This window comes from Hyperolius riggenbachi, chromosome 2 (genome assembly GCF_040937935.1).
Source record: "Hyperolius riggenbachi isolate aHypRig1 chromosome 2, aHypRig1.pri, whole genome shotgun sequence".
In the NCBI taxonomy this organism is placed as follows: domain Eukaryota; kingdom Metazoa; phylum Chordata; class Amphibia; order Anura; family Hyperoliidae; genus Hyperolius; species Hyperolius riggenbachi.
Window position 1 is genome coordinate 50101261 of NC_090647.1, and position 13032 is coordinate 50114292.

General features: G+C 44.9%; 1 protein-coding gene and 1 long non-coding RNA gene across 2 annotated transcripts in view; one reads left to right on the forward strand and one right to left on the reverse strand.

Annotated features, from left to right (window-relative positions):
- LOC137543733 (uncharacterized) overlaps positions 1-349 on the reverse strand; it is a 70275-nt gene extending 69926 nt beyond the window's left edge. The window contains exon 1 of the long non-coding RNA XR_011025574.1: positions 277-349. This is a non-coding gene — a long non-coding RNA (uncharacterized lncRNA). The remainder of the gene's footprint in view (positions 1-276) is intronic.
- Positions 1-13032, forward strand: part of TMEM135 (transmembrane protein 135) — a 399393-nt gene that overhangs the window by 375419 nt on the left and 10942 nt on the right. The window contains exons 7-10 of the mRNA XM_068264859.1: positions 3628-3669; positions 4436-4582; positions 8324-8393; positions 11159-11326. Coding sequence (XP_068120960.1) covers positions 3628-3669; positions 4436-4582; positions 8324-8393; positions 11159-11326 — 427 coding nt within the window. The remainder of the gene's footprint in view (positions 1-3627; positions 3670-4435; positions 4583-8323; positions 8394-11158; positions 11327-13032) is intronic.

Sequence of the window (13032 nt, forward strand, 5' to 3'; positions counted from 1 at the left end):
GTGCTCCCGTTGCCAGGAGCACTCTGCACCTGCGCAGTACTACTGTGCAGGTGCCGAGTGCTCCCAGTTGCGGGAGCGAGATGGGGGGTGCGCACGGCCGCATTGCGCATGCATTGACCGACCCCGACTGGCCAAATTTATGTGGCCTCTAACAGGAGAATGGGAAGGCAGAGGAAGACGGCGTGGGAACGATAGGTCCAGAGGGGGCTTGAGTAATCCCCAGGTATGTATAAATCTTTTGTATATACTTGTTTCTGGTACACTTTAACTACTTACTGCGCCCTGCAGGACTTCATCTGGAGCCCTAGGGATGTACATATTCGTCTACCGTCACATCACCGGTTTGCGTTCTCCCAGCTCGCTCCCGCGTGTGTTCTCATCGCCGCCCATAAATGAGATGCCTGCAGTCATTGACAAAAACAAAAGTAACACATACAAGCATTACTTCCTCCGTGTAGTGTTCAGTACACAAGAGAAATAAAAGGGGAGCCAAGTGGCCAAATAGTAAAACTACACCTCCATACTTTAATTTAATAAAAAATACATACATTTTCCATTAAAATGAACCCCTTACATCTCCCACTGTCCCATAGTTACAAAAATAAAACATTTGCTTATATTAAAAAAAATGCATAAATAGTTACCATAGGGACTGAACATTTTAATATTTATGTCATGAGAGTATATTACTGTTATTTTTTGAAAATATGAGCTTGTAATTAGTGATGAATGCAAAATGGAAAAATTACACCTTTATTTCCAAATATAAATATTGTTGCCATACATTGTACTAGGGAAATATTTTAAACGGAATAACCGGGACAAAAATGTGTGTTTTATCCAGAGTAGAATGTTTTATTTTAAAACTATAATGGCCGAGAACTGAGAAATAATGAATTTTCTTTTCTTTTTTTTTTCCTTATTATTCCCATTAGAATGCGTTTAGAATAAAATAATACTTAGCAAATGTACTACCCAAAGAAAGCCTAATTGTTGGTGAAACAAGATATACATCATTTTTTGGGGATAAGTAATGATTAAGTTATTGGCACAGAAAAGTGAAAATTGCTCTGGTCCTTAAAGAGAACACGAGGTGGGTTCTAAGAATCCTAATTGCTCACAGAGGCTGTGTCTGAATATAATGCCCAGCCTCTGTTGCTATACAGCTCCCCCCACAGGCCCCCCTGCGCTCTGTTTGCCCCCATAAATCATACGCCGTGCTAAGCGACACACAGCGTGTCGATAGCTGGCTGTTTTTGAGCTGTAGCCACTAGGATGCCTTAAAGGGAACCTAAACTGAGAGGGATATGGATGTTTTCTTTTAAACAATACCAGTTGCCTGGCAGTCCTGCTGATCTATGTGGCCTCAGTATCGTTTGCATCACACACCTGAAACAAGCATGCAGCAATCCAGCCTGCTCTGCATGCTTGTTCAGGGGCTGTGGCTAAAAGTATGGAGACACAGGATCAACAGGAGAGTCAGGCAACTGGTATTATTTTAAATGGAAAAATCCATATCCTTCTCAGTTTAGGTTCCCTTTAAGTAGGCAATAGTAGTGTTAGTAAGTCTCGCCCAAGGTCTTCTTACTGAATAGGTGCTGGTTTACTGAACAGGAAGAGCCTAGATTCAAACCCAGGTCCACTGTGTCAGAGGCGGAGCCCTTCTTAACCAGTACTCTATCCAGCCACTTATAACCAGTTTTCGAGCATGCAAATGTTACGCTTGTCTGGAGACTTCCAATTCTGGGCCTGGCTGTCAGCTTCTCAGGGCGATTACAGGAGATTCTGGTGCGGTGCAGCACAAATCTCTGCAGCCCGGTGAACTTTTGGGGTAAGACATCTGTCTGCAGATACTGTCAGGCTCAATGCAGAAACCAGATATTGTAAAAATAGGCCAGGAATAGCGTTAACAACACTTGTAGGCAGGATAGAAACCTGAGCTCTGTGTGACTGCGCACAGACCCAGTGTGACCCTGATCCACACAGGCACGAGCAAAGCATAAAAAGGTGTTCACATTTTACTGTGCTGTAGCTCTGGTTTCTTGTACAGTCTGGGCAAACGTGCAGGGAGAAGGCAAGAGCGCTCTGCTGATGTGTCCGCTGCTGGGAGACGTGGCGTGCAGTGACATCCAGTGGTGCTTTGAGTAACTGCAGTGCAATGAGATTTTTTTATTATAATTCATGTATTATTGTCATTGTTAGTATTATGTATTTATATACCGTAGCACTGACATCTTCTGCAGCACTTTACAGAGTACCTAGTCATGTTACTGACTGTGCTCAGAGGAGCTCACAATCTAATCCCTGCCATAGTTCTAGTCATAATGTCCTACCATATTATTAGTATTATCTATTTAAATAGCACTGACATCTTCTGCAGCACTTTACAGAGTACATAGCCATGTCACTGACTGTCCTCAGAGGAGCTCACAATGTAATCCTACCATAGTCTGCTGTTCAATGCAATCTGCATAACATCTGTCTATGAATGGTATTATAAACTGCTATACTCTGCATAGCATGGGTGATAGTTTGCATAGCATGGGAGGTGGCGCAAACGAAGGTAAATGGCGGTAAGCGATAGTAACGAATGGTATCTGTTCATCGGAATGGATGGCATTTACTGTATTTTTTAAACTATAAGACTCACTTATTCTCCCCCAAAAGTGTGGGAGGGGGGGAGTCACTGCGTCTTATAGTCCAAATTCAGTGAGTTCCTGACTTGTGAATACCTGCCAATATGAACCTCCAACCCAACAAAAGGCACAGTACAGACTCCCTGTACTGTGCCTATGCAGAGGAGGACACAGGGGGACGAACGGTGGACACAGGGGAAACAAAAGGACATAGAGGAGGACACAAGGGGGACACAGGGGAATAGAGGATTGTACAAGGGAGACAGAAAGGTATATGGAGGAGGACACAAGGTCTACAGAGGCGGACACATGGGGGACACAGGAGGACACAAGGGGGACAGAGGAGTATATGAGGAGACACAAGAGGTACAAGGGGGCATGAGGTCCAAAGGGGGCACAATCCACAAGATGCCCATTCACCATTGAGGCACCAGGTTTAGTATATGTATTTTTACCCTGGTTTGTCCTCTAAACCTAGGTGCGTCTTATGGTCAGCAGCGTCTTATAGTCCAAAAAATACGCTAAGCAAGGATTGCTGCAGCTATTGTTTACCATCGCAGAACCGTCCGTGTGAACCAGCCTATGGTTGCTGAAGAGATCCACCGCTGTGTTTCTGTGTTCACTTTTCCCTGATCAAAGCATCTAATTAGCTCTTATCAGCAACTGTGAATAGACTGCAGGAGCTCTGAGTGGCCAGTCAGTGCACATCAGCTGTGGCACAACCCAGGCTGGCACCCAGTTCCCCTCTAGTGGTGAGGTTGTTCACTGTTCCCGATGTTCGTATTGGTGGAGGGTACTGGATTAGCCGGGTCCTTGTCTGAGCAGAAGGCTCTTTGGGTAACCTCATGGTACATTGTCTGTGTTGATTCACTCCATCTGATAGCAGAATACCCCCCCCAATGCCCAGCGTGTGGCCTAATATACTGAGCTGTATTAACAAACGGACTTATTGCTTGTTATTACTGACCAATTTCTCCTGTCACCCCTGCAGGTGTAAAGATGGACTTCAAGGATTTTCCTTCTCAGCCCTTAAGTAAGTACAATATATAGTCACACCACAAAAAAATAACCTTTCTTGCATCACAAATAGGGATTTCAATGAAATGTTAACAAATCAGAGTAAATGCAAATGTTACGGCAATTTAATGCAAATGTATGCAGCTTGGAAATGTTGCAGTCATAGGCAGCAGAGGCTGCATTTGATTGGTTTAATTCTGACGGAACTGCATACATTTGCATAAAATATGAATTAGCTCATAATTATGAGCATGTCAATGACCATCCCTAATAACAAAGTTTAGCCCGGCCTCCAATATCCCACACAGGCGGGGATTGCCTGATGCCGGGATGTGTGCTTGCCAGGGATTGCCTGATGCCGGACTTACCGATCCTCCAGGAGCCGTCTTCTGCACCTTTTGTAGCTCTCAGCGGCTTTCCGGCGTCCTCTTTGCACGGGTCCTGGCATGTCATGTGACCCGATGTCACATGACATCCCAGGTCTCGTACATAAACTCAGGGTAGCTGCTTGGAGTGTAGAAGACGTCGCAGGAGGTCATTTGCTTCTGTTACGCAAATCTCTGGCAGTTGAAAAAGTGTTGCCCCCGTTATCCCTCACGCATGCCAGTTAGTGGACACTTCCAGTTACCTGCATTCCGGATAACAGGTGGGAGTGTAAAATTCACACTAGGACCCATGTCTCAGGAGCAACAAAACTCACTTTACAGATGATTCCTTGTGTTGGCCTTACTGTGTGAGCTTTGGTTTCCTGCTATTTATGTCTTTGTCCCTCTGTGGTGCAGATTCATTGTGGGGAAGGAAGAGATCCCAGCCCACTCACTGGTGCCTGAGACCGTGTATGCCAAATCTGGGAAGAAGAGCAAGGAGGAAGGGAAGACCTCCAGGAGGACAAACATCTTTTCTTTAACAAAGAAACTTATGGACTCAGTGTGAGTACACAACCATTTAGTTACTTGCACTGCTTGTTTTGAAAAATTAGGCAGTAGCAATCAGTTCTAGCATTGTGTGTTCTCCTCTACTTCCTGGTACAAGAGCGCAGCCACGCCTTCACCTGACCATTCATCTGTGTCAGAGCAGATGCTGGCTTATGGTCATGTGGGTGGAAAGGGAAAACAGTCACCCCTTTACAACTCTGACCCACCCACCTGGCGTGAAATAAGCCTCTCCTAGTCAGAGGGCGGGCAGTGGTGGAGCTTCTTGGGCCACGTCCATGCCACTTTTTACTGTAATCCAGCCTCTGCTCGAATACAGACCTAGAGTATGGTTAGATGGAGTGGGTTGAAACAATGGAATGGTTGCCTTTGCAGTCGGACTCCAGTACCAGGACGTACTGAGAATAGGGTGACTGCCACCGTCCCATATTGAGTCCATATGAGCACTGGAAATGAATGGTAGGGCTGTATACAATACAGAAACAAAATATTGCCGCTCACAGGCACCAGTCTTCAGTCTGAGCAGACCTACGAGTGCGCAACACGGTTTGCCAAATGGAACATCCAATCATTCACTCGATTATACTTCTTACTTGGTTGGTTGATTTATTTACAACTAAGACAGCAGGGAGACACACCCTAACACCTTCTACATCCCAAGTGCGTAGCCATAGTCGCCCTTTGACTAAGCACTTCTTAGCCTTAGTCACTTCTTAGGGTTTGACTCCTGTACCTGTTGTCTGAGAAGCTAATAAATCCACTGAACTATAGCAGTATTACTCTCTTTTTTAGCCTTTTCCTCTGTAAACTGTGTCAGGCTTGAGACAAGGTCACTTTTTAAGGCTCTCTCCATCATTTTTAGAAGATAAACAGAGCAAATAAATGTAAAAAAATTTGAAGCTCCCTATTTTTATCTAAATATTGTGACTGTCCTTAGTAGCACATAGTAACATTGAGGCACCCTCCTGCCCTTTGTCTTGTTGTCTGTTGTGTTTTCCCTTCCTCTGGCCACACCCCCACCTTATCCATATAGAGAAGGGAGGGTGAGTGTCAGCCTGGCCACGCCCCTGGCCATTCACTGTGGGAGGGTGAATGTCTACCTGTGCCACGCCTCCTACTACAGAGAAAAGAGGTAAGGGTGGGTTGGGTGGGCAGTAACTTCTAGAAGGTGCTATAGGAGGTAACATAGTTGCATTCCTAGCCTCTTGAAGGGTCGGCGCAGATACTTCCTTCCAGCACTTGGTCAAGAACCACCCATCTTTCAAGGGTATAAGACAATACTGAAAAGTTTAATATCAGAACTGCCGTTTATCTTGGGGAGGTGTTCTTCAAATCCCAGAGAGTGGCTGTAAGTCAAGACGAAATTAACTTTCCATTTTTTCATGAAATGCAGATTTACTTTTCATCCTGAGAAAATAGTTCTTGGAGACAGAGAGAGATACTAAAACGGCCAAGATCTCCTCCATCCATCAAACAAACGTTTCATTTCCAAGGAGAAAATGTCAGGAATCCACTCTCACAAGGCCGACTCTCCACAATAAGCGTTGCACAACATGTTCATAAGCAAAGAACAAATATGCGATGTTCTTCCCTAAGCTCGGAAATATGTTTCTCATTCTGCTGGACGGCAGTTTTGGTGCAGCTTTACCGTCTCTTTATTTTTGACTCAGTCTGGGCTTTAAGCTCTGATTTCAGGCTGGGATTTTGTGTAACAGGCAACAGGTCATCTCAAAGCCCAGGGAGGGGGAAATATCTGTTGTCGTAATGCCTCCATCCTCTCAGATATCGGCACATTCCGGGAATGTTCCCGATGTTATCATAGATGTGTCCAGAAGTGTTAGATTTCACTTACTTTTTGTTCGTTGGACCTTGCTACATTCATTATAACTACCCATTCATGTTCCTGTCAGAAAGATGTCAATAAGGAGCTTATGGACTGCAGCTCCCCAGAACTTGTTTACTGCATAGCAGTAGGACAACAGTGGCGCCAGCAGGATAAAAGCGGATAAAAACTTTAAAATTTGCTGGGAGGAAGTGGTGGACTTACCTCCATAAAGCAGACACGAAAGACTGTCTGAATAGCAGCAATCACATTTATTAAATAGTACCCCAAAAAATTGCAATGTGTTTTGCAGGCCTAGCCCGCTTCATCAGGCAATAAACGTGGGGAGAAAACAGAATTTCGGCAATAGCAGGTGTAGCGCCCGGGGCTTCTTGCAGCCCCTCACAGACATCCTGTGCCAACGCCATCCTTCCAAGACCCTCAGGCCATGTGCCTCCTCATCACTATCCCCACCGAATCAGACACGAGCCTAGTCGACAGTACCCCTCCAGCCCCATTTGTCGACCTCAAACCCGTCTCTATCCCCACCGAACCAGACACCAGCCTAATCGACAGTACCCCTTAAGCCCCATTTGTCGACCTCAAACCCGTCCCTATCCCCACTTGTTTACTGCATGTCCATTTTGTATAGCAGCTACGGTAATCCTGACCGCCACTAGAGGGCACTGTTGACAGAAACAAGAGATGTTCTGCTCAGTCAGCCCATTAGGAAGCCTGTACACACACACATTCCTACCTACCGTAGTAATTATGTGACCTGAGACTTGGGTCTGGATTTCCCTTTGGTCATGTTAGCCTTTTGCCTGCAAGTGTCAGTGTTTGAGAATTGCAGGCATGGCCGTGCTACTGGCCAATAGCTGCCCAAGGCCCAGACCCATGTGGCCTTTCCAGAAATCCAGCCCTGCCCTGGTGACTATCACTGCAAAACGGCCACCCCTTTAGCAACCATATAACATGTTATCACTACTTAAAGTACTTTAACTTACCTGGGGCTTCTTGCAGCCCCTGCAGTCATCCTGTGCCTTTTCCATCCTCCCGCGACCCTCCAGCATCCATCAGTGCCCCACTTGAAAACTGCCCGGTTGTGGCCAGTCAGAGGCTATTGCGCATGCGCAAGCCCAAGCCGTGCACACCCTGATCACGCTCACATTGCTGGGTGCATTCTGCGCATGCGCAGAACCCTGCCGTACACAGAGTTGTGATGAGGAGGCACTTGGCCGAGGGTCTTGGAAGGATGGCGTGGGCACAGGATGTCTGTGGGGGCTGCAAGAAACCCCAGGTAAGTCAAACAGTTTTTTAGATTTCCTATCAGTCATTTTTTAACGGCATGTTATTAGATTTTATCTGAAGTTTAGGCTGCGACCACACTACCATTGTAGTACAAGGTCTGGAGAAGATAGCTTTGATTGTGACACCAGAGGGACCAGCACACCTGCTGATGTCCTCATAGGAGAAGGTTGTGGTGTGGGCATGGTCTATTTCCATAAGAGGTCCTGGGCTAGCTGCTTATAACTGTGGTGGAGGGGCTCATGGTGGAGGTAAATCAGTAATGTACTCAATACTCATGTTGGATTATTCATCTCGTCTTCATTTTATATCAACTGGTGGAATGAAAATCTAAGGTCAAGTATCCTTTAATACATGAGGCTCCACATCCATCTCCCGTTCCCCATGTGATGATCGTACGGTTATTTATACCAGAACTGATGCTAGATCACACGCAAACCATTATCCCAGTTCATCCAGAATTGCTTATCGTAGCTATATGTCTTAGCGTTTTCTAATATAGGCAAAACCTCGGTTGGATAAATGATGTTTATTTATGCGATATACACAATTAAAGTTTTTTATTTACATGTCACATTCTTGCGTGTGATTTATGGCTTTGTGTTTAGATGCAAACACGGGCCAAGGCACAGATGTTGCAAGCACTACGAAGACAATTGTATCTCTTACTGCGTTAAGGTACGTTATCGGCGTCCAAACCTCCACGGGTTGGGAAAACAGATGGTAATTGCTACAAGATGTACAGGAACGCAGCCAGGGATGGCAGGCGTGCTTCTTTGAAGACCTTTTTGTTAAATAAAATATATATTACAAGTGATGAACGCCGGCCTTTTATGTTAACCTCGAATGCTTGGCCAAGGACCTGTTCCCAGACAGTGAATATTATCAGTGCTAATTGGGCCTAGACGTTGCATCAATCAAATGAGTAAGAAATGCCATAAGCCTGACTTCAACTGTTCAACTCACTTATCCGTTATCTGCATGAAATAGACAATTCATTCTCCTTTTCTAAAGGATTGAAGGTGGGGTCCAGATTGGTCTTATGATTTTCGTAAAGCCATGTTTAGAACACCTCTTTCTCTTCCTCACGTTTAATGAAGTAATCTCAGATTTGTGAAACAAGAGGTTATTTAGTTTGGCGAGCCTGTCAATACAAAGACGCTATCAGTTGCTCAGAGACAAGTGAGACAGATCTGGACAAACTTCCCGAAAACTACATGATTGAACGTGATTAAATCTGAAAATTGATTTAGGGAAATTTTGAAAGCAATCAATTTAACTAGTGTTAATGACAAGCCCGCGTCCCTTCCTTCCCCGTTGATTGGAGGGAAGGGACGCGGGCGGGGAGTGGCGCAATACAGGAGGCCGGGGAGCGGCGAGAGTGACGCTGCACATGTAAACAGCCTGCTGGCGACACGCTGTGTGTCGCTAGCACGGCGGTTTCGTTTGGGGGACATAGCAGAGCGCAGGAGGGGGGGGGGGGGCTGGGGGGAGACAGAATAGCAACAGAGGGTGGGCATTATATGCAGACCCAGCCTCTGTGTGCTAATAGGATTCTTAGAACCCACCTCGGGTTCTCTTTAACTTTAGAATCCTGGAGTTATTTTAAGAATTGAAGAGTTAACTTAAGAGATCTCACCTTAACGTAAAGACAGAAGAGTTAACTTAGCTTTGCCTGAGGTAAAATGTTTCCGGAATACTACATGCCTCAACACCATGGTGATAACTCTAGAAAGTTATTAAAGACAGGAGAAAAGCTTAGTGAATTGAGGCCAATGTATATTGCCTGGCTGTCATGTTGATCATCTGCCTTTAATACTTTTAGCCATAGACCCTGAACAAGCATGCAGCAGATCAGGTGCTCTGACTGAAGTCTGACTAGATTAGCTGCATGCTTGTTTCAGATGTGTGCTTCAGACACTACTACAGCCAAAGAGATCAACAAAATAGCCAGGCAACTGGCATTGTCTCAAAATGAAACAAACATGGAAGCCTCACTTTAGGTTCCCTTTAAGTTGGTCATACACGCATTGATTTTTACCTGCAGATTCCATGATCAAATTAGTTATCTGACACAATGAGCCACATCGATTGTAATTTCAATTGATTTGTGTCAAACATCAATCGAAATTAGGATTGTACCAGATGAGAAAGTTCCATCGATTGCGTGCGGCAGGGGGGAGCGATGGTAGACCCACAATATTGAACAGTGCAATGCTACAGTTCCGTAGATTTTCAATAGATGTCATGGTGAAATCTATTGAAAATCGCTGGCCGTGTATGGGGGGTATTCAAACCCTCTCTGATCTTATTCAGATCAGAGAGGGATTCATCTGTTTCCCACATTGGGCAGAAATGCAATGTGTGTATGGCCACTTTTTCTTTTAGAACCAATCTTTTCAAATAAAAAAAGAACTGCCTTTTTAAAAATTGAATAATAAAATAATTGACATTTTGATTTCTGATCTTGTTTTATTGACTCATTGAGATTGGTCGGGGTGCAGTGTTCGTCTGTTCTTGTGTCCGTCAAAGCTGTCCTTTTAGTTCCCTGCTGAGCTGAGCTGAGGTTTAGGTTGGGTTTTGGTAGCCACAATTGAAAAATGAAGACTTTTCACCACTGTCGCAATGATGCTAATCAGCGGCTGTATTTGATTGGTCACAGTTTCTAAGATTCCTAAAATTTGCACCAACTCTAAATTATTTGCATCTCTGACCATCTCTAGTGGAGATGACTACCAGCCATTCTCTTTGCTGATGTATTTGTGCAGCAGTGCCAGGAGTTCTGCTCAAAACAGGCATATTGGTTATCACGGGTTGGAAGTCCAGAATGGTTTTCATTATACAGCCTATATTATCTAACTCAGGGGTGTCAAGCTCAAACTTAGTGGTATAACTATAGTGACCTTGGAGGGGATTGGGGACTGTGTATGCAGAGTAGCACAGTGAAGTAGTTTAATATTTACCTGCTTCAGGTCTCTTTAATTCTTCCTGGCAGCCACACGCTCAGTGCTGCATACCTCTGGCTCTGCATGCATGTCACGTGATCAGGAGAAGGTGGTATGGAAGCACAGAGCATGCCACTGCCAGGAAGAACAGAAGCAATCTGATGCAGCACTGGAGCAAGTAAATGTTACACTGTTCTGCAGCGCTACTCTTTAAAGGTGTGTGCTGGGGAGGGAAGGCTGAATACAAGAATACATGCCAATTTTCCTGGGGGTTCCATGGGTTTTTGCCGCGCCCCGGTTTAAAGTGACATTTCAACCGCTGTCACTGTGGTGTTCTCTTTCTCTCGATGGGAAGGCAGTGTGTGTGCTGTCCTTTTACTGCTTACAATGGTGCAGTTTTTAAGCTCTCAAGGGCCACCTAAAATTGCAAGGAGGGTAAGATGGGCCTTGATTTTGACACTTGTGCTCTGACTGATTTGAGAACTGTGTTCTTTCCAGGGCTTCATCAGAATGTTCAGTGTTGGGTGTTTGATCCAGTGCTGCCTCCGGATTCCATCCGCTTTCCGCCTCATGTTTACAAAACCCTCCAGATTGGTGTCTCTGTTTTACAACAAGGAGAACTTCCAGCTCGGGGCTTTCCTTGGCTCCTTTGTCAGTATTTATAAGGTAAGTGAAAACCACTAATACGTGATCTTATACCAATGCTGAACATTGTTCTTCAACATGTATAGAGCCATGTTACCAAATTATTTCACATTAACGGTGGACTCCTTTAACCCATTAGCAGCTTCAGTAGAGTTATCTCGTCTGAGATAAGTGCACTGCTTTTGACCTCTGTTGGCAGAACTCTTTGTGCTGTAAATTCTTGGAATGCTTTGATCTCTCTCTACTAGCAGAAAATATAGAATCTGAAAGCAGAAGTCCTCTGTTATTGCCTCACACTGCCCCCTAGTGACAAGTGGCCATAGATACACATTACAGTAGTGATCATTAGAAGTGGGAAAATGTAACAAATAAGAAATTAAAAAAAAATGTCCTAAAATAAATTGGCCTGGAGCACTTTCAAGCCTCTAAATATATTGCCTGCAGTAGGGTAGAGTTAAACCAGCCCTTTAATATTTTATGTTCCACCGAAGCCCAGGAACCACTCGCATCCACTGCACTGAGCCTGGAAAATAATCTTGCCTTTTAAAGAGTCCCTGTAGTGACATATAGTGCAGTGCAATGTATTATTCGGGATACACTTCTACAGTAATTTTCCTAGTTTCCGCATCAAAAACACTTCCCATAGCTATGTATTGCTGTATATTAGCATGTAGCTCCACCCTCCCAGTGATGCTTAGCCTAGGCTGTTTAGCTATGTGTAATTCTCCCAGAGCATTCTGGGAAGACCAGGCATTATTTTCACTGGCTTCAGAATACAGAGTATACAAACATTCCACAAAGCTGCACCTGACAGGGCAAAAAATGTTGCCACCTGTGATGAATTTCAGAATGTAAATCAGGGTGAGGAAAGATTTAACAACGGAAAAAAAAAAAAAAAAATCTTATTCATTGCGTCTTTTTCACTACATTTTCTCTTTAAAGAGAACTTGTGCAGTAAATAAAATCCTCGAAAATGTGAACAATACTTATACATATGCCACTGCGCAGGTACACTAGCGGCTCTCTGCTCATGCTCTGGCGGAAATAGCTGAGCCTTATCGGGTCTGCTCTACTGCGCAATTGCAGATAGCTCGTGTCTGTGCTGTCTGCAGACCTGATCGTGCTCAGCTATGTCTGCCAGAGCCCAAGCAGAGAGCACAGCTGACAAGCGGACTTTTGGGGGTCCTAGCACTTGAACCCCTTGCTGAGGAGGACAGAGGAAGCCTCTTTAGGATCCAGAGGCTCGCCCCACCCGAGGTAATTACCCTCTAGGTGCACTTTTCTCCCTTCAGGTACGCTTTAACCCCCTCCCGACTGCCTAATGCCGATCGGCGATGGGAGGGTGCCAGCTATAGGACCACCTAACGCCGAGTGGCGTCAGGTCCTGTAGGCGGAGATTAGTGGGGAATGCACGCGCCCACATTCCCCGCTCCGTAAACAGCCTGTCAGCCACAAAGGTTGCTGGCAGGCTGTTAGGGGGGAAATAAACCTGTTATTTTAGTTTGTACAGCGCTGTGATTTAGCGCAGCGCTGCACAGGGGACAGCTTTGTCACTTAGCTGTCCCCTCGAGTGGCTCTCAATCTGATCCCTCTCATAGGCTGATGCCTATGAGAGGTGATCACAGTGATTGGATCTTTGGGGGAGGGATAGATATAAAAAATAGCTCTTTTTAATAAAAAAAAAACAACAACAATAATAAAATTAATAATAATAATAAATCGCAGTA